Source organism: Pygocentrus nattereri, chromosome 11 (genome assembly GCF_015220715.1).
Source record: "Pygocentrus nattereri isolate fPygNat1 chromosome 11, fPygNat1.pri, whole genome shotgun sequence".
Lineage (NCBI taxonomy): Eukaryota > Metazoa > Chordata > Actinopteri > Characiformes > Serrasalmidae > Pygocentrus > Pygocentrus nattereri.
Window position 1 is genome coordinate 32,893,980 of NC_051221.1, and position 18,779 is coordinate 32,912,758.

The 18,779-nt window shown below is 38.5% G+C and overlaps 1 protein-coding gene and 1 non-coding gene across 4 annotated transcripts; both read right to left on the reverse strand.

Moving 5' to 3' along the window:
- Positions 1–1,095: 1,095 nt before the first annotated feature.
- On the reverse strand, positions 1,096–11,068 carry cdhr5b (cadherin-related family member 5b). 3 transcript variants are annotated; one of them, XM_037542611.1, is made up of 15 exons: positions 10,862–11,068; positions 10,015–10,184; positions 9,715–9,774; positions 9,410–9,499; positions 9,210–9,296; positions 8,968–9,069; positions 8,561–8,743; positions 6,679–6,769; positions 6,427–6,524; positions 5,971–6,177; positions 5,202–5,315; positions 5,045–5,111; positions 3,909–4,166; positions 3,508–3,680; positions 1,096–2,588 (listed from the first exon to the last, which is right to left on the reverse strand). In XM_037542611.1, the coding sequence occupies exons 1-15, from the start codon at positions 10,944–10,946 to the stop codon at positions 2,094–2,096; spliced, it is 2,280 nt and encodes a 759-aa protein (XP_037398508.1). In that variant the 5' UTR covers positions 10,947–11,068; the 3' UTR covers positions 1,096–2,093. The 3 variants fall into 3 exon arrangements, with proteins under 3 accessions (XP_037398508.1, XP_037398507.1, XP_037398509.1); XM_037542610.1 differs by having other exon boundaries at positions 3,508–3,683; positions 10,862–11,067; XM_037542612.1 differs by lacking the exon at positions 3,909–4,166 and having other exon boundaries at positions 3,508–3,683.
- LOC119264537 lies at positions 1,238–1,401 on the reverse strand. Its single transcript, XR_005131109.1, has one exon. It is a non-coding gene; the product is annotated as a U1 spliceosomal RNA (small nuclear RNA).
- Positions 11,069–18,779: the final 7,711 nt, after the last annotated feature.

Genomic DNA, 18,779 nt, shown 5'->3' on the forward strand with positions numbered 1-18,779 from the left:
GAAAATAGGACTTTTCTGATCCTGGTTCCCCTGGGAGAAAGCCCAACCTGTCATTGTTTATCAGTAAAATAATTTTGAGTGCCTCAATCATGTTTACAGTCACATAATATAACAACACATGTAGTATGTAGTAGTACATGTACAACATGGATTATGTATTACACTTGTCAAGTTTATATCACATATATTCACAAAGCGATTTTATTAATGGCCCTATATGTGATCTGGTGAAGCATGTCATGGAAAAATATCACTGTCCTGAATAGCTCCCTGCCATGAGGTGAATCATTCATACTGGTGCTTCATTTCAGGTTAATGGTTAAAGTTATCTGCTAAGATAAGGTATTTATGATTATTGAGTATGGGTTTTATGATTAGAGGCCAAAGATTGCTATACGCTGCTCTACACAGCTCACAGGCTCCACAACACTGAACGGTTGCTAGAACAACCACCTTTACACCCATGTTGGGTCCAAGTACAAATTCATTAAGTCATAATTCAGGCATTTATTACCCTCTGACTGGCCCTCCTGTTATAACACACGTGTGATTATAATTATGTACCGACATGTATTTGCATCTCATCTCAGACTCCCCTACTCTGTTATTAGATAGTTGCTGCATTTACAGTATGCTATTATTTTGTATTGCAAAACTGTACAATCAAATATAGATTACTTATTGCACTGTACTTAACTGTTCAGAGACCGTCCTTCATTTATTTAATTCTAGACCATTAAATACAAGTTAAATTTAAATTTACACAAAATATTTTAATTGTATCCATTTGAATCCATTTGCATAAGGGTAAAGTCAAAAGAACATAACCAAAAATTGGGGTTTCCAAAAGTGGAGTTCAAAAATGTATCAGAAGGTACAGAGAAAATTGGACTCCTAATAACTGCACAAGACCTGGAATGCCACCCAAACTGTCGTCATTAGGTTAAGTGATACTTTTTATAATCCCACAAATGGGGAAATTCCACCTCCGCATTTAACCCATCCATGAAGTGAAACACCACATACACACTAGTGAATACACACACCCTAGGGGGCAGTGAGCACACTTGCCCGGAGCGGTGGACAGCCCTATCCACAGCGCCCAGGGAGCAACTGGGGGTTAGGTGTCTTGCTCAAGGACACCTCAGTCATGGACTGTTGGATCTGGGGATCGAACTGGCAACCTTCTGGTCACAGGGCCAGTTACCTAACCTTCAGCCCACAACTACCCAATTGTCAGGGGAGAGAGCGAACGCAATCCCCCACTACCAGAAATTATGCAGTCAAGATTCCCATAATTGGGGAATTCGCAAGGGTCAGCACCACCCAAGTGCAATGGCAGAGCCTCACCCTGGGTGAACCACCTTCGTGATCATGGTATTGCCCCTGCCAGGTAAGTAAGTATCGCCCCGGCCCGGTAAGTAGAAAAACATTACTCAAAGCTTTCATCTTTGAGAGAGACAAGAAAGCTTCAGCTACAAAAAAGAAGTACATTTTCTAATTAAACAGCTGCTTGTGAAGCTACTTTTGTTGTCAGAACAATGAACTGACTATCTCAGAGTCCAGAACTCAACACCACTGAATGTTGGATCGTGAGAAGCAGAAAATGCAACCAACTTCTAAGACTGAACTTTCTGGGTGTGGAAAAATATCCTTGCAGATTTCTTCAAAAAACTGAGAGCAAGTGTCCTGGAAAGAATGGACACTGAAATAAAGGTGGACACAATAAATACTAAACCAAAAATATATTAGATTTAAATTTCTATTTAAATTCTGTTAAATATGGCATGTACTTAATGACTGGTTAGAGAGGTAATTAAATTAATGAAGGATATTCTGTCTTTCACACAGTGCTATATGTGTAGCCTAGCAAAACAAATGTATGAAGGCAATACAGAGCCATAAATAATGTTATGACTGTATTTATCCCTATCAAAAGTGTGTTAAAGTGTGAGCAATACATCTTGTATTGTATTCCCTTCTTAGCTATGATTCACCAGAATGAGGATAAGTTTTGCTGGTGAGACCCTAGTTTGATGAGTGTGAGTGCTGTGCTAACTGACAGTTCTCCACCAGCCCCCTAGATCAGCAGGCTACAAGTCATCATCATCTGAGTCTGAGCCCCTTCGCCGTGTGGACATGGTCACGTTTGTATCTTCCTCATCATCTTCCTCCTCCTCGTCGTGGCTGACATCCCTCTCTCCACTGTCAGGGATGATGACCACTTCTTCCTTGACATTGGGATCGATGTCCTGCTTAAACCACACTGCTTTGTAGCCGTCCTCCACGCGCCGTTCCTTGGTGAGAATGGGCTTCACCTCCTTCTCACTGTCGAAGTTGTCTGAGGCACTCAGGCTGCTGGAGTCTGCAGGAGGAGAGCCGCTGTCATCACTGGTTCTGCTCTGCAGAGTTGGAGTGCTGCTCTGTTTCTCTGGCTGTTGTGGCACACTGCGGCTCAGTGCCGGCCCCAGCGGCAGGGGCAACTCTGCTGCCTGCTTGGAGCTCATACTGTCCACATCTCTGTCATTCTGGAAGCCCTCATTAGTGTACTGCACTCCGTTTTTAGGTCCAGATGAGCCCCCAGTCAGCTACAGGCACCAACGAAAGAACAACCATGAGACATATTAACACTGTGTAATGTTTCAGTCACTTTTCAGAAGTTGGGAATTACTGTTTCCAGTAATATAAAACCTATTTTGTTGCAGATACAGCTATAAAATCATTCTAATGTGGTGCTTCTGCAGTACAACTAAATGGGATTAAAGTATGTTAATGAAAGCTACAAGATTTATGAAAGTTTAAATGTGTTCAGAATGAGGAGCAGAGGTGCAGAAGACATCGTTATAAACAAGCAAGCTAAATAATATCAGGGATGATGTTATAATACAGTTAACATCTTAAATGCTTTGTGTTTGGAAAGGTAAGTTGCCTCATATTCTGAGCTTGTGTGAACTTTGAAATGCCATATTGATCAAATCTGATACACCATATTTGGACCTTGCCTATTTCAACATCTAGTGGGATAAAGTACCAAAAACCAAGTGTACCCCTTCAGGCACTTCTGCTAGATGAACAATCAGTGAAATGAAAATGTTTGGGCACCTTGGATTATTATGTTGTTTTGATTGTGAAAATAAGTTAACTTTAAAAATAGTGAACACAATTATGGTTTAGTTGTTGAATTTAACATAGTGGAAATATTGAAAATTTGGAGAAAATGCCACACTTAAGTCCCATGTAGAGAACATGTTTACTTATTTTGGAAAATCAACTTGGAAAATTGACAAAGCTTGTAATTTTAATAGGGGCACCCAAAGTTTTGCATATGATTTATCACACGCTTATAAAATAGTGGTTCTGCATAAGAATGGCAGAAGAAATTTTTTGTCAAATCTCTGTCAATTATTCTAATTTGAAGTGAACCTCAAAATATTATTTGATGTCAGTTCACTCAGCTGCTTCACAAGATTTATATGTTTACGTTTATTTAATCTATATATGGCCTACCGTGCTGCAGAAGATGCTGGCCTCAGACAGCTTCTTCCAGTCTGCATTTTGCTGCTTGAGGCGGTACACCAGCAGCCCAATGAGCACCAGGCAGATAAGCAGCACAACAGCCAGACTAGCCCCCAGGGCCACCATATCCCTCGTCTTAAAGTCTCCCCCCAGCCCAGGCAATGCTTCTAAAAAAAAGGGTGAGGATGACACTTGAATGCCTTTTCATAATAGTAATATTAGTATTAAAAAAGTAAATAGACATCATTTACTTATGTTAGCGATTGGCATGATGCAGTGAAGGGCAATTATTACAAAGCAGCGTATCTCTTTATATGGAATGTATGAGTGGCCATGTGTATGGGCACTCTGTGTGTGTGAGCTTACGCATACGTGTCTCTGTGTGCATGTACCTGTTTGAGGACTCGGAGTAGTGTTAGTGGTAATAACCGGATTGGAGGAGCTCTCTGTTAGCTGTGTAACCACATCTGTGGTTTTGGCAGGGCTTGTGATCATGTCTGTGGTTTTGGCAGGGCTTGTGATCATGTCTGTGGTTTTGGCAGGGCTTGTGATCATGCCTGTAGTTTTGGGAGGGCTTGTAACTATGTCTTTGGTTATGATAGTGGTAGGGATGGTTGTGGTGGGCATTTCTGTGGTAGTCGTAGGGACCCCTAAAGGAAGAGCAGTAACAACTGTCAGAGCCACTGCAATCAGGCCAAGAACTTGATTATAATTTAAAAGGAATAACTGAGATGCTAATGCTGGTCGGAGCTGATAAAAATCAGTGTTATGATATTTTACAGATATGTAGTTTCAAAGAATATTTAAATTTGCAAGTCTTACGACTGCTACTCTAAGTTAAAAGAATGTCTTACAAACCTGATACAGCTTGTTTTGACTGAACTGGTTTGCTTCTCTTAAAATGGCACTAAGCGAAACCTTACATTGTGTTGTAAACATTAAACAGAAAGTAAACTTTCTCTTTAAAAACACCCAGCATATAATAGGCAGGCCAAATTACATGCTTTGTTGATTGTCCCTGTAAAAAATCAGTAAACATATCCTCTACAGAGCACGCACTTTGTGTATGTTAATGCATAATTTGAGGGGAAAAAAAATATATATATATATATTTTTTTTTTTTCACTTAGAAAATCAACAAAACCATAATGTAATTTGGGTGTTGAGTCTTTAGCACATGACTGTATGTTATACAGGATTAGTCCAGAAACATATACAAAAGATATGATCTATTAACAGTGCAAAAGCTAAAAATCTATATTGTTATGTGACACCAACATCAGTGTACTGGCATAGACATATTATGATCAGCATTTATCATCCATCCATTTTCTCCTCGTTATCTAAAGTCCCGCACTGGGGTGCTTTTAAAGCCGGGTAAAGTGCGTCTTGTATTTCCTCATTTATGAAATACTTTTATCGGCATAGTTTCTTGGTTTTTATAATGGCTATAACTCCAGATACTGTTAAGGATGGAAAGTAATAAGGATGAGATAATGAGCAGCACATGATCTTCATCTGGTCCCACCTGGAGTGACTTCCACAGACAGAGAGGCTGTGCCGAATTCACCATTGGTACTATCAACTACACGTATCTACAACAAAACAAGAAAGATGAAACACAGTTAAATAAGAAATTATCCAGTTCACATTAATATGTAACTAGTTCAAAGTCAAATTCTTACGGTCAGGTCAATCACGCCTACAGGGGCTGCACTAGTCATGAGAATGAAGCCCTCTGTAGTGATTCTGAAGTCACTGCCACCTTGAACCTCGAATATAATGTTAGGATTCACTCCCTGCAAAGCAATCCACAAAAACTGATCATAAATGTGTATAAAATGAACCCTGAGTTTTCAGTGAAGTCACTTGTAAGTACATCAAAAGAGATTTTTTTTATAGTGCTCATGTAAAGAAACATATTGTAGCATCAGCTCTCTGTCCCCTCTGGTCATTGGCTGTTCTCCTCTTTGTGAGGTCTTCAGTTTGCTGGTGATACAGGCTAGGGCATTGTTATCTGTATGTATGTTGATTGCAATGCAGTCAAATTAAGACCTGTGAGTGAGTGGTCTTGTTCTTGCTGCAATATTTTAGTCAGTCTATTTTTTTTGTAGTGCAGTAAAGAGATATAACTTGTTAACAGCAATGTCCTGTGATGCGTCTTACTAAACAAGGCAGTCATTCCAAACTTTCTAGGAGCCGCATTTCTCATTTGTGGACATATTAGCATTATAAGTCAGGAGTTTTACCCCTATTCGCTTATTGTACTGGTTTACTACTGATCTAGTCGCTCATCATGTCTTCAGTGTATGACTATTGACAGTTGGTTTCAAACCATAACCCATGCAGAGTTAAAGAGACCCTTCACTAGACGAAATAAGGTAAAAAAGTTCATACATGAAAATCTGAAAAATAAACACCAGCATTCATTTAATAAAACATTCAAACTCTTACATCACTGAAGTCTGCATCTGTGGCCTGAACGTGCAGGGGTTTGTTGCTGGTCTTGCTTTCCAGCACCAGGCTGCCCACATCTACATCTTCTGAGATGAAGCCCTTATAACTGGATTTGACAAACTCTGGCGGGTGGGCGCTGGTGATAACTACGTGTATTGTGACAGTGGTGGTGGCAAGCTGGTCTGGGGTCAACACCTCATAGGCCTACAGAGAGGGTTAAAACTGTGCTTAGCACATGAGATGCTTTCCATAAGGTCACATAGAGGACAAGTGAACATCTATTATACAATATGAAGCTGGAATAAGAGTTTTTCACTGGTGCTTTGATCTTTTGATATAATTACACATGAAGATGTACGTACCAAAGAGGGTGTTTATGGCAGCACTGCAAACCAAAATTGAAAAAAAAAGAAATTGTAGGGCTTCTATTTAATCAACAGAGCATTTTCTTACCATTACTGTCAGTATGATTGATCCTGCCACAGCCACTGCCTTCTGCATTGTAATGCTGCCAGTGTTTTGATCAATACTGAAGATTTCATTCTCATTTCCTGTTCAAGGACAGAGACCGACTAAGTTAATCCAGTCAACAGATGCTGGCTGGAGGAGCTGTGTGCAAGGTCACACAGTTCAGACTGAAATTCTGTGAAACATAGAAAGTTCATTCACAACAATCAAAGAACAGTTTCCGATCTGCTGTCTGACCTGCGAGAATTCTGTAGCCAATTTCTTCATTCCTGCCTTTGTCTCCGTCAATGGCATGGACTGGACCAGGATCAAGAATTAAAGCGCCAGTCTGTAATTACAAATGAAAAACCTATCATTTATCAGTCTGGAGAACAGTTTGCTAAAGAACATAGACAATGCTGAAACAATGCTGTATCATTAGATGGGGGATGGCTATTAAAAATACAATGTACAGTATATCTGATATCTTTTAAGGTGCAGTGTTGGGTTTGGTAGCCCAAATGTTAAGAAAAGCCATTTTGTCTTTTTAACAAAAAACACCTTGGGAGCCACAACATTTAAGTCCATTTTGCTATCTTGGCTGTAAATATGTCATAGCATGTGCTAATGTCCTAGTATAGCCTTAAAAATATAATAGCCTATAAATGAAAACACAGGCTTACTTTGCTCTACTTTAAGCTTTAGCTCAGCTATAGCCACTTTTCTCACATCTCAGGCAGGAAGCTTTTCCTCAGAAGTAGAACAGTTTCTTTAAAATGTCTCTCTTTTAGCCTCTTTTTTGAGACTGAGGTCAAACTTTTCAAATTTTCTTGTTCCACCTTAAATGGTACCTGAGTTGGCAGAATGTAACTGCTGCACCATTCAAGGTGCAATGGAAAAATTAAAAGCTGACTTCATTGCCGTGACTGATTAGTGTTTGTCAGTTTCTCGTTCCAGATTTAATGTATCAGGAAACCAGCTGGAGTGCTTATAAACATAAATAAATCCAGTCGTCACCAAATTATTGATGTTCATCTTAAATCTTTCTCTTTGCTTGATCATTAGCTGCTGGCTAGGCTATATTGTTGTCTGCGTTACTATGTGACCAGCAGTCTGTGCACCAACTTTCAGGGTTAAAGGGTGATATAGCAGTTATACATTAACTTCAGCATTTAAGCCCATTAAACTGTGTTTGAACGATCAGTAGAGCTTTATTTTACTGCAAAGGAGGATTGTTTTATTTTCACCTAAAAATCGAATTCTGCTGTGGGCAGTGAAAGGGCCACATGTAACCACATCACCCATAACTACAAATTGTGTTTTTGGTGGATAGAATGAGCCCTTTGTATCTATGTAAGGAGCAGATCCTCTTGTAACCGAGGCAGCTTGAATGTCAGGTCATTATATAGAATAAGAAAAGCAAAAGAGAGTGAAATCTCATCATCAAAGAAACAGAAACATGACAGCCATTTTAAGTTCTTCTACATGCTTGGAAAGGGGAGGGGTGAGGGAGTGGTTTCAATCTGCAACGTCATTTCTAAATTCCTCTAAATCTCACACACTGCACCTTTAAATCAAGCACAATTAAAGGAGCAATATCCTACATTTTCCCTCAACTTATGATTCTTGTGTGTGTTTATGTACAAACAGTAATCATTCATTTTACATTACCATTTTCTAACCTCCCTGCATCGCTGACAACAATTAAATAGGTTGTTTTTGTTACTCTACATTTAAGACATATACGTAAATGACCTGTTTAGATTGACTGCAATGTGTTAAACTAGCATATAAATAGAAATTATGCACAAAAATGACCAGAAAATGCTATATATAACTGTGTTCCCTGTAGAGGAAGTGTTAACTCATTTTCATTTATAAAATAAAAAAAAAAAAAAACATGAATTAAATTGATGATCATATGCAGATAAAGGAATTTGATGACAAAAAGACAACTAGTGTTTACACTCTGATTTTGGTACATGGACAATGTGAAGTGTGAGTACTACCTACTTAAAGCAAGTCTTATTTCAAAAGAGCAAGAAAATTGAGTTTTCCAAGATGTAGACCATAACATGTTGATACTGCATCAGCCAGTGCTGCTATGTAATGGCATGAACAGAGCTCATTTTGTACATACCACTTGTTCATTTAGGTTGACTTTCCCTTCATAGCCAGAGTTGAGGCAGACTTTGGTGAAGCCAATAGCAGACTCTGTGCAAGGCTGGAACCACGGTGGTCGGTTATTGATGTCTAAGACAGAGACTTTGACGGAGGTTGAGGCAGTATGAGATGGTGTCTCTGATGTTGATAAAGGTGTATCCTGTAATTTCAGCAGATTTAGGTGACAAGAACACAGTCAGTCACGAGGCTACATCAGACTTTCAGGACAAAAATAAACATCAACCGGCCTGTGTGCTACAAGACATTACCTGTGCTACATAGATAAGCTGGTTGTTTAATAGAATGTGCTTGTGAGTGACTTTTTTTGTTAAATGACACCTTAGATAGTTAAATATTTCTCTGTCTAGAAGAGCTGAGACTTGCCTGAACAAAGAGCATCATATTGACTTCTTGAGTGGTGTCATAATCCAGAATCGTCTGAACCTGAATCTGTGGAATGATGGCTGACAGCAGCCCAAATTCATTCTGAGAATGATATATAAAGAGAGATGAAGCGAGCGAGAGAAAGAGACAGAAAAAGACAATAAGAAGAAAGAAGACACAGTTAAATTGTGATATTATGACCTTAATTTAGGTTTATGACTATTTTCAGAAAACAGTTTTACCATGGGAGACTCAAGCCAGTAGAACAGTTGATCTTTGTCGAGGTCTGTAGCCTCAATTCTGCCAATACTTGTACCGACCTGTGTTAGCTAATCATAAAGAGAGACCACATCATTTTAGTTACCCCTGAAAATAACTCTTCTTCTCAGTGAGGAATGTGAATTCATCATTGTAGTTTCAAGCAGTGTAATGTAAGATGTACCTCATCAACTGACAGGTCATATTGGCTCTGTGCAAACACTGGAGGATTGTCATTAATATTTTCCACAATCACAGTCACACGTTTAGGTACCTGAAAAGAAGCATTTTGCATTGTAGTATCACTGACAGGAGCTTACAACACAGAAATAATAAAGATCATAGACAGGACCTCACAAAGCTGCAAAACAAACACTATTACTTTTCTGTAAAAGGATAATACATGATAATATGTAACACAGATAAAATATAACATCATATAACACAACGTTATAATATAACAAAGATAAAGAAAATAACAAAGCTTACTGAATTCACTCCTTCTTTTCTGCATTCTAACTCAACAAATAGAACTTCAATAGGAAGAGCCTGGACAAAAAAAATGAAAGTAAACATTATTTACTTTTATACAAGTTATAAGTATGACACTGAATTGAATTTTTCTATTATCATTCAGAGAGCATCTGTTTTTGTTTTCTTTTTGAATAGCAGCTTTTATGTTTTGTTTGACCGGGAACTGACCGTTATGTTACAGCTGGAAAGCTTGTATCTTCGTCATTTTGCAGGCCATAAATTACAAACAGTGGGGACTGTGAAAGTGGTATTTACCTCAAAGTCCAGAACTATGATTGCCACCAGCAGATTGCCGTTTATGCCGAAAGCCTCATGAGGGTTTCCTGTGATAACGGCGCTCACCCCATCCTCCAAGATTAATGTAGCAACTGTTTCACCAATAGTGTTGTTCTCTTTTACTCTCACTGTGTCTGGAACAGTGCATACTGTAACAAAGAGTTACGATAAAGAAGAGTCAAATCAGAGTCAGTCTGTGTTGTTCTCCAGTGTGGGTATGTATGTAGAGTGAATGTAAAGCTCAGTGGATAACATATTTTGCGAGAAGTTGTTCACACACTAAGAACTTTACAGTATGATACAATGCAAATATAAATAGTGTGATATGCGTCATATATATTCAGCCTAACAATTTTAGTGGAATATGAGGATAAAGTTCTGCCACAAACAAACACTCTTAACTTATAATGGAATGGAAGTTATTGTATCCAGATTGTTGCCTAATAATTTTTGACTATTTCTGTTTGTCCATTTATCATGAAGCACAATACAAAGAGTTCTCAAATTTTGCCATAAGAAGAAAAAAATCGACAAAGATTGAAGTGCAAGATTTTGAAGTGAAGTTTTTACTAAAAAGTAGTTTTAAAAGTAGAAGAATAAAAGTATAAGTATTTTAATTTCCAGAAAATGTTAGCACCAATAACTAAATTGTGTTTGCTTGCCCTCCTAATGATCATCTTTGTACCCTAACAGTCACATCATTTTGCAAACCACAACCCTGAAAAACAGCATGTACAGTTTCATATTATATAGACTGTGAAGGATTGTTTTTAAAAACATTGTATGTTAAATTCTTGAGATTGCACATGCAGCATTTAGCACTTACATGTTTGACCGAAAGCGTTGACGGTGAACACAACCAGGAGGCAGAAAACTGTTTTCAGTGAGAAATCAAGCCGTTTTAGATCCATTAGTCCTTATTTGGTGGACCAGTTAAAGGAAAAGATGGAGCATCAGGAGTCCTTTGCTGTGTCAGGTTCTTGTTCGCACAACACATATACAGGGCTGGAAGATAAAAGAGAAAGCAGGCTACAGGCCCAAGCTTTGAGGTAGGATGAAATCTTATCAGCATTTACTGGCCATAAAAGCTCTTCATGGTGGACTTTTCCCCCACATAAAAACCCATCTTTGTGAAGAGTATTGTTGTGTTGTAACTGTCACAAATCCTCAGCAACTGTTTACCTCTAGCTTTCGTTGACAACACAGGCACTGCTATAATCAAATCATGAGAGAAAGGAAAGGAAAATAATGTGTGATATTTAAAAATTTCTACCCCCTGAGAGAAGGCTCCAGAGTATGTTAATTTATCAGACGTCCTAGAGAGAGGGGGCTTCTCTAGGATTCACTCATTCTCAACATATTCATTAGCCTATGAAAGATCAATACTTTCACCCTCAGTCCGTTTGCCATGCACTGAATTGAAAGGATCCTGTCTGAAGTTGAATGTTATGGTGTGTTTGTGATGCTGTAGGCAAACTCAACAGATCCAAAAGGAGAAATGTGTGGTTCTTGAAAAGATACGGCTTTAATGTTCTACATCAGAGACCAGAGTTTGATTTAATAATAGATCAGCGCCAGTTGGCATGAACAGTGTTTAGTGCTTTATGTCTTACTGGAACCTTTACCTGGGAGTATACTAAGGAGACTTGTGCCAGTTACCCTGCTGTTTCTCTCATAAGATGAAGATTTTACAGAAGAGAAAAGTTTCCCACAGAAAAAAATCTCCAAAAGAAAGAAAGATTTCAGAGCTGATACTTCTTCTTGATACTAAATGTGAACAGTGTCACGATGAATGGTGAAGCATATATTGAGTGCTGCAGTGATTATTGAAATTCTGCTGACAGTAAATTGTTAATTGGAGGTTCACATAACAGCCCTTACACAGTGCATAATATATGGTGCTGGCAAATTTGGAGCTCACGTTATGTTAAAAGGCCCCTAAAGACTATGTACAGAAGGTCATATTGTTAAAATGCTATGTTTTGAAACTCACAAGGGACAAGGTAAGAAGCAGGAGTGGACAAAGCACTATACTTCTAAAAAGAAGTAGAAATATTTCTAAAGTAGAAATACTCTATGTGAAATATTAATTGATGAAATTGAATTGATGACTCTCTATTTCTGTTTGAGTACTTGCTTGTGAATGTACTTAAGTATTAAAGTATTGCATGAGTTATTGTAGATCTTGTGTAATTACAAAAGTTTGAGCAGCAAGTTCTGTTACTCTCAGCCAAGTTAACTGTTCATATCTGCAGTCACAGAGGTCTCCTTAATATAAACTTCATTACAATAGTGTTACTCATCTATATTAACTCAGAGTACTTTTGATACCTTCAAATGCTTATTAAGAATATGGCTTATTATTCAGTAACTACAGGGACTTTAATGCAAACTGGTTGAGGTATTCTTAAGTTATAGACGAATGTAATAAAACTTTCAGCCTGCAGGTGGGCCCTGAACATTTAGGGGGTTAAGTACATTCACAAGCAAGTATTTTTGTACTTTAGCTGGTAAAATTGTAGAAACAATATTTGTCGTATTATTCCAGAGTACTTCGACTTTTACTCAATGGCAGGAGCAGTTTATGGTTAGAATGAGTGTTATATTTATAGTTAGGGAAAAGTTCATGTGATGTATATTGAAAAATTCATGACAAGCTAAGCACCTAGACAGCATCTGCAATGCTTTACCAATTCCAATAATAGTATGATAAGACATTTTGCTTTAAAAACTATGCTTTAAAAAGAGCTATATCATCTATTGTAATATTTCAAGTAAAGGTAGGTTACCATGCTCAGATTTCTCACTGTACTACTGCACAGAAAGAAATACAAAGCTAACAGTGTCACATCACACAGAGTGAGTGTCTGCTATTTCAGACTAGCTTTGTTACAGGATTGACTCAGATTCACTCAGATTTTTCTCTCCAGTATCCAATCCAGGATTTTTTGATGATATTGACCTGATGCTGATTCCCATTAACACCAGTATGCTATCTCTAAAATTTTTGCCGTTTGTGAATGGACACCACCAACAATTAGTTAGAGGAAATATATTCTCCAACTAACCACAATAATAAGATTCAAATTCAACAAGGTGAAGTTATGAAGTGGCTTTATCACAGAGTTGAAGAAACTGGCTTCATATTTTGTATCAAACTTTCTATAAGATGTCTATGTGATGACTGGCTCTTCTGACTGGCATCTACTACACAGTTTGCCCAGGTTTGTTGAGATCAGAACATTGAAATTGATCCAGTACAAGTTGAGAAACATTTAAGTTGCCAGCTTTCAATTCATTTTTGGGATGAATTGCTACAAATCTTCACCTGTTATGTTTTGGTGTTCATTTTAGTAGTCTAGGCTAAATCTTTTACCAATTTATGGAATGTTTTGCACATGCCAAACTTCTGGCAAGCCTTGTTTGGCAAAGAAAAGCTGCTGCTCTCAAACACTGTTCACTTAATCAGCCGAGTTAGGGTACTGGTGAAGGAACAGATCAAATAGACTGATAGATAACAGGTTTGCACAGTGACTTTGTGCTCCCTTGGAAAAGTATTTTAAGTATTTTTAAAATGCTTAAATGCAGTAGTTTATTTTGATATATGTAACGGCTGATGCATTTCATAATATATTCTAATACACTTACAGTTAGGTTATTGTGTATCTTATTTTAAAATATATTTTTGATGTATGTTTACCCATCCCTGTATATACTAATGCTTTATGATTTGTTAACTTTATTGCTGGTTATATTGGTTATATTATGGTACAAATGTACTTTAAAAGTGTTAATAAGGTTTTTTAAGAATGAAAGGATAGAAGTGTCGTGATAAAACTGGCCTCAACAGACCTTTACCAGGGGATTACTTGTTTGTTTGTTTACTTGTTTGTTTGTATGAAGAAGTGTACATGTTGAGTGTGTATGACTAATGGCACTCTTTGTGAGACATTTGAAAAAAGGAAGGTTTATTTTCAAGTACACAGTGGTTTGTCCTGTATAACCGTAAAGCTGCAATCACTCTGCCAGTAAAACCACTTTATCATGTTCAGTCTTCACGTGTTGTGACACATTGATGGATGTGGGCGGGGTGGGTGCGTCATTGATACACGTTGGCACACATATACTGTTTCATCAGTGTGTTCACTCGCTCTGTGTCTCCAGTCAGGCCACTGTGAAAACATACAGCACAGAAAGCTTGCACTTTACCATCTATATAGCACAAAGGAATTAGAATAGGTTAGAATATTTGTAACTCTGAGAGTTGAAAAAACAGCATGTAAAGTGATAAATATGCATTTTTATCTGCATTTTTGTTGCTTTTTGTTTTTGCATCATTTGAACACACAAACTGCTCTTTATATATAGAAATCCTCCAAAATCACTTTTTTTGCCTTCTACTGTAAAGTTATATTTTGAAGATGTTCCTTTGTACAGTGACTAAAAGCAGGTGATGAGCAGATTCTTTCGCACACCAGCCAGTCAGGCTTACCTCTTCTTGCTGTTCTGCATGCGGCGGAGGAAGGAACAAAGAGAGGAGAGTTTGGCTTTAGACTTTAGCAGCTCAGCGTAGCGGTTGGTGAACTCCAGGTCACCCAGCTGTCTGATTTGCAGCTCAGACCTCCTGCTCCTGCGTAGAGCATTACACACAGGCCTGTTCACTCCAAGCTTCATTCACCCTCTCCAATGACTGTAATCATGTTGTAAACGTGCTCTGAGACTTCAGCCAATCAATGTTTTCAGTTCAGTTCATTACACTTTGCAGAATGTAACAAGCATGTGTTCACAGATAAACTAGACAGGGTTTACTCTGGCATGTTCACAGTCATCTGGACAAATGTCATTAGAGCAGATGCACTCTCAGACATATTGTTGCTGTCCAAAAACCAAGTATCCCCAAAGTGGCAAGAACCTTCTTTACTTGTAATGCAGAGATATATATATATTTTTTTGGAGCATTTCTATGGTTCCATTCATCATGAAATGTTGACATAGTGTAAAGGGCAGCCGCTGCCCTCAAATGATAAAGAAAAAGAAAAATAGAAAATAATGGAAACACTTGTGTTTTTGGACAGGGATGATATCCTAGATAATGTCACTCTCATACAAAACCTTTGTTTTGTTTTCTCTTTTTTATTTACACCATTGCAAAACACAGATGCTATTCACATTCTGTGATGTATAGACTAATAGAAATGAACCAAAATTGCTTTTTACATTAATGGGATATTAGAGTTAAGACCATTGTCTTTGTCTTTTGAAGTTACCATTTTTGATACAAAGTTTTGTTACAACAGCCATGATAAGTAAGTCATTAATAGTGTCCCAGATGTGCTGTCCTACCACTGCCTATTTCTTAAAGCATCGTGATTGAAGCAACAATTAATTAAGCAAGTCACAATTTTTCTCTTGCATTGCCCAAAATACTACAATGAGTGAGGCTTTGCCACAGCACTGGTCTGGGTATGTACACAACCCACCCTTTGTCTTCTACAGCAGGCCCGTCCTCATCTGCACTGTCTGTGGGAAGCAAACATCTTCTGCAGGAGTGACTGTCCATATTTATGAGGCTGTCATTATCCTCCACAACCCTACAGTGACAACACATGGCACACAGATTGCCTATATATGCCACATTATGGTAGATCAACTTGGACACCATCAATTTGATATAAAGCCCAGCTCATATGCATCCTGACCAGTGATTAGGTTTCATCAAGCTTTAGGAGTTTTGCCTGGACTCTCTCAAAGTGAATACAGAGAAGGTGCAGAGTTCAAACCAAAAAAGAAAAGAAAGAAAATAAATCAGCAACAGGTAATATGAGACAAAAGAAACATCATAGAGAAAGAAATGGAAAACAAATTGGCGCTGAGAGAAAGAAAAGAAAAGGAAAAAACTTTTACCAAACTTTGTAAATCTCTGGCAAGAGATGTTAGAAACCAAACTAGCAAAGAAGAAGCCTGAGCCATTGCTAAAGAGATCTACCCTTTCTATACAAGGCCAGAGAAAGAGCAAAACCCAAAGCTAGAGCCAGACAGAAATTAAGTCAGGGGGACAAAAAAGGCTGAGAGGAGGGCTGTACAGTCCTACCTGCCCACAGCTGGGAGTGTGGCCGCGTACTGGAAGAGAAGCTCTGATAGCAGGATAACCTGCACTAAGCTCAGGAGAGAAGGCATGGCAACACCTTCAAGAGACCAGAGGAAGAGTTAGCTTTGAAAGCAAAAGACTGTGGAGAAACAGGATCAAATCAGTCATTTTTCACTCTTGACAGAGGAAGAAGCTCCTTCATGCAGCCTCTCAGGTGGCCATGCTGAGCTAAAAGAGGAGACCAAACCTGTCCAACTCACCTGGAGGACAGTCCACTTGCTGTGATGCACTTGCAGTAGAAGAACGTGCATGTGTTGGCACATTTGTACCAAGGGCTTTTTGTACCCCAGAATTTATTGACCGAGGAAAAAGGGATGCAACTTACGCATGTCAGATTAGTTTTACATCTGGCATATATTAACCCTACACCCAGGACTTTATGGCCATGCTTATTTACATTACTCATTTTGCCTATTTACCATGAGATTTAGCATGATGAAAGTTATAGGTGAGCATGTGTGCTCTTGCTAATAAAGGTAAACATCATTAGCTGTTACCCCTTCCTTAATTGGTAGTTAGGATCCCTTATTATTATTTTACAGTCCAATTTGTTGTGAATGAAATCACTGAAAAATCAATTTAAGGAAACAGAATGTTTGGCTGATAGTGAAAAACTGTCAGTGTGAACACAAGAGTGACCGATTAGCCTTTCCTGCAGTGCTGTGTCCGCCATTTGGAAAGGCCAAGTCACTTGATAGAAGATGGAACAGCTTTTCCATGTTGTGTGCCAGAGCATCGATTGCAAATGCTAGGAAGAGTAACTGAACCAGTGAACCACAACACAATCATTAGACACACACACACACACACACACACACACACACACACACACACACACACACACACACACACACACACACACACACACACACACACACACACACACACACAGAGTGTGTTGTGATGACTGGGGTATTGGGCCAGTCTCAGAAGCTTTGTGATATTTTTTCCATTTTTAAAATATTCCATAATGACTAAACCAATCAGCAGCAGCAGCCTGTCCATTTTGGTATGTAAATATAAAATAATCAGATATTTTCCATTTTATGTTTTAAATATATTTATATATTTTCAAAAAATATTGATGCTCTTTGCTAAATACCACCTTTACTAGATAAATAAATTGAAGTCCATTGATCCCTGTGATGGACTGGCGACCTGTCCAGGTTGTATCCTGTCTTCCATCCCATGACAGCTGGGACAGGCTCCAGCTCCCCCGCAACCCAGAAGGAGAAGCAGCTTAGCTTATGTTTCATCAGTTATATCTGTAATGTTTAGATGTGATGGTGCCCATAAGGAGATAAAAAATTGCAAGAACAAAAGCATTATGAACAGGGTACTGATGAAGAGGTGCTTGGCTTTGGAGAACCTGCTGTCAGCAATGGAACTAACAGACATTATAAGCTCAGAGCTGAGCTCTTGTAATTATAACACATAATAACCAACAGGGGGCAGTGTTAGTCTGAACTCTAAGTTCCATCTGCTCTACAAGAAGTTAACACATAGCCTGGTGAGTGGCATATCCAGAACAGTGAGGCAAACTATGTACACGTCAGGATAAAATGGAGAATGAAAAAAGCAAATTGCACTCACATTTTTATTCATTGTATGTCATTTTTGTATAGATTAATGAACCTTCATATCAGTGGCATAACTACTGGCTGGGCAAGGGTGGGAGGGGGGCAACTGCACTGGGTCCAATGGCACAAGGGGTCCTTTGGCAACCAGGCTCCCTAAAATCTTTAATAAGCACCTCAAACAGATACTGATGCAATTGTACATAATGTACATACAAAAAAATCCCATTTCTTATCAACATACCGCACCAGTTATCTTCCAGTAACACTACAATGATAGAACTGCTGTGTTCATATCCTTCTTATTCATAATGCATCTCATTCATGATGACTAGTTGAAATGGATCCTTCACAACCTCCAATATGACAATTGATGCTGTGACAAAAGCTATTAACTTTATACACACATCTTCAAAGCCGATTATCCTTCTGGGTCGCAGGGGGAGCTGGAGTCTATCCCAGCAATCATTGGATGGAAGGCAGGATACGTCCTGGACAGGTCACCAGTTGCTACATTGCCCCTAGGTGTGAGTGTGTGAGTGACTGTCCAGGGTGTATCCTGCCTTCCGCACGAAGAATACTGGGATAGGCTCCAGCACCCCCCCGCAACCCTGATGGAGAAGCGGCTTAGAAAATGGATGGATGATTCTTTATTCATTGTATGTAGTGTTTGTATAAGAGGCCCATTAAACTGTTTTCGAACTGGGTTCAAGAGTGTCCTAGATACGCCACTGCCTAAGATACTATATGTCCTAAATTCTAATCTATGCAATGTCCACAGTATCAGACATGATGGCTATTTGTCCAAAACCTTTTAGTGCCTTTAATGTCATAAAAAAGACATTTACTTGAATGAATGTAGCAGACATGATTAAATGATTAAATGCTCTCACTGAAAGTGAGTAAATAGCTGAAATCTGATTACATATGCCAACTTCTCTGGACATTTTATGGGTGATACAGTTTTAGCACACTAGTAGAGATTGATGGAGCCCATTAAATGTGCATCATTTAGATAA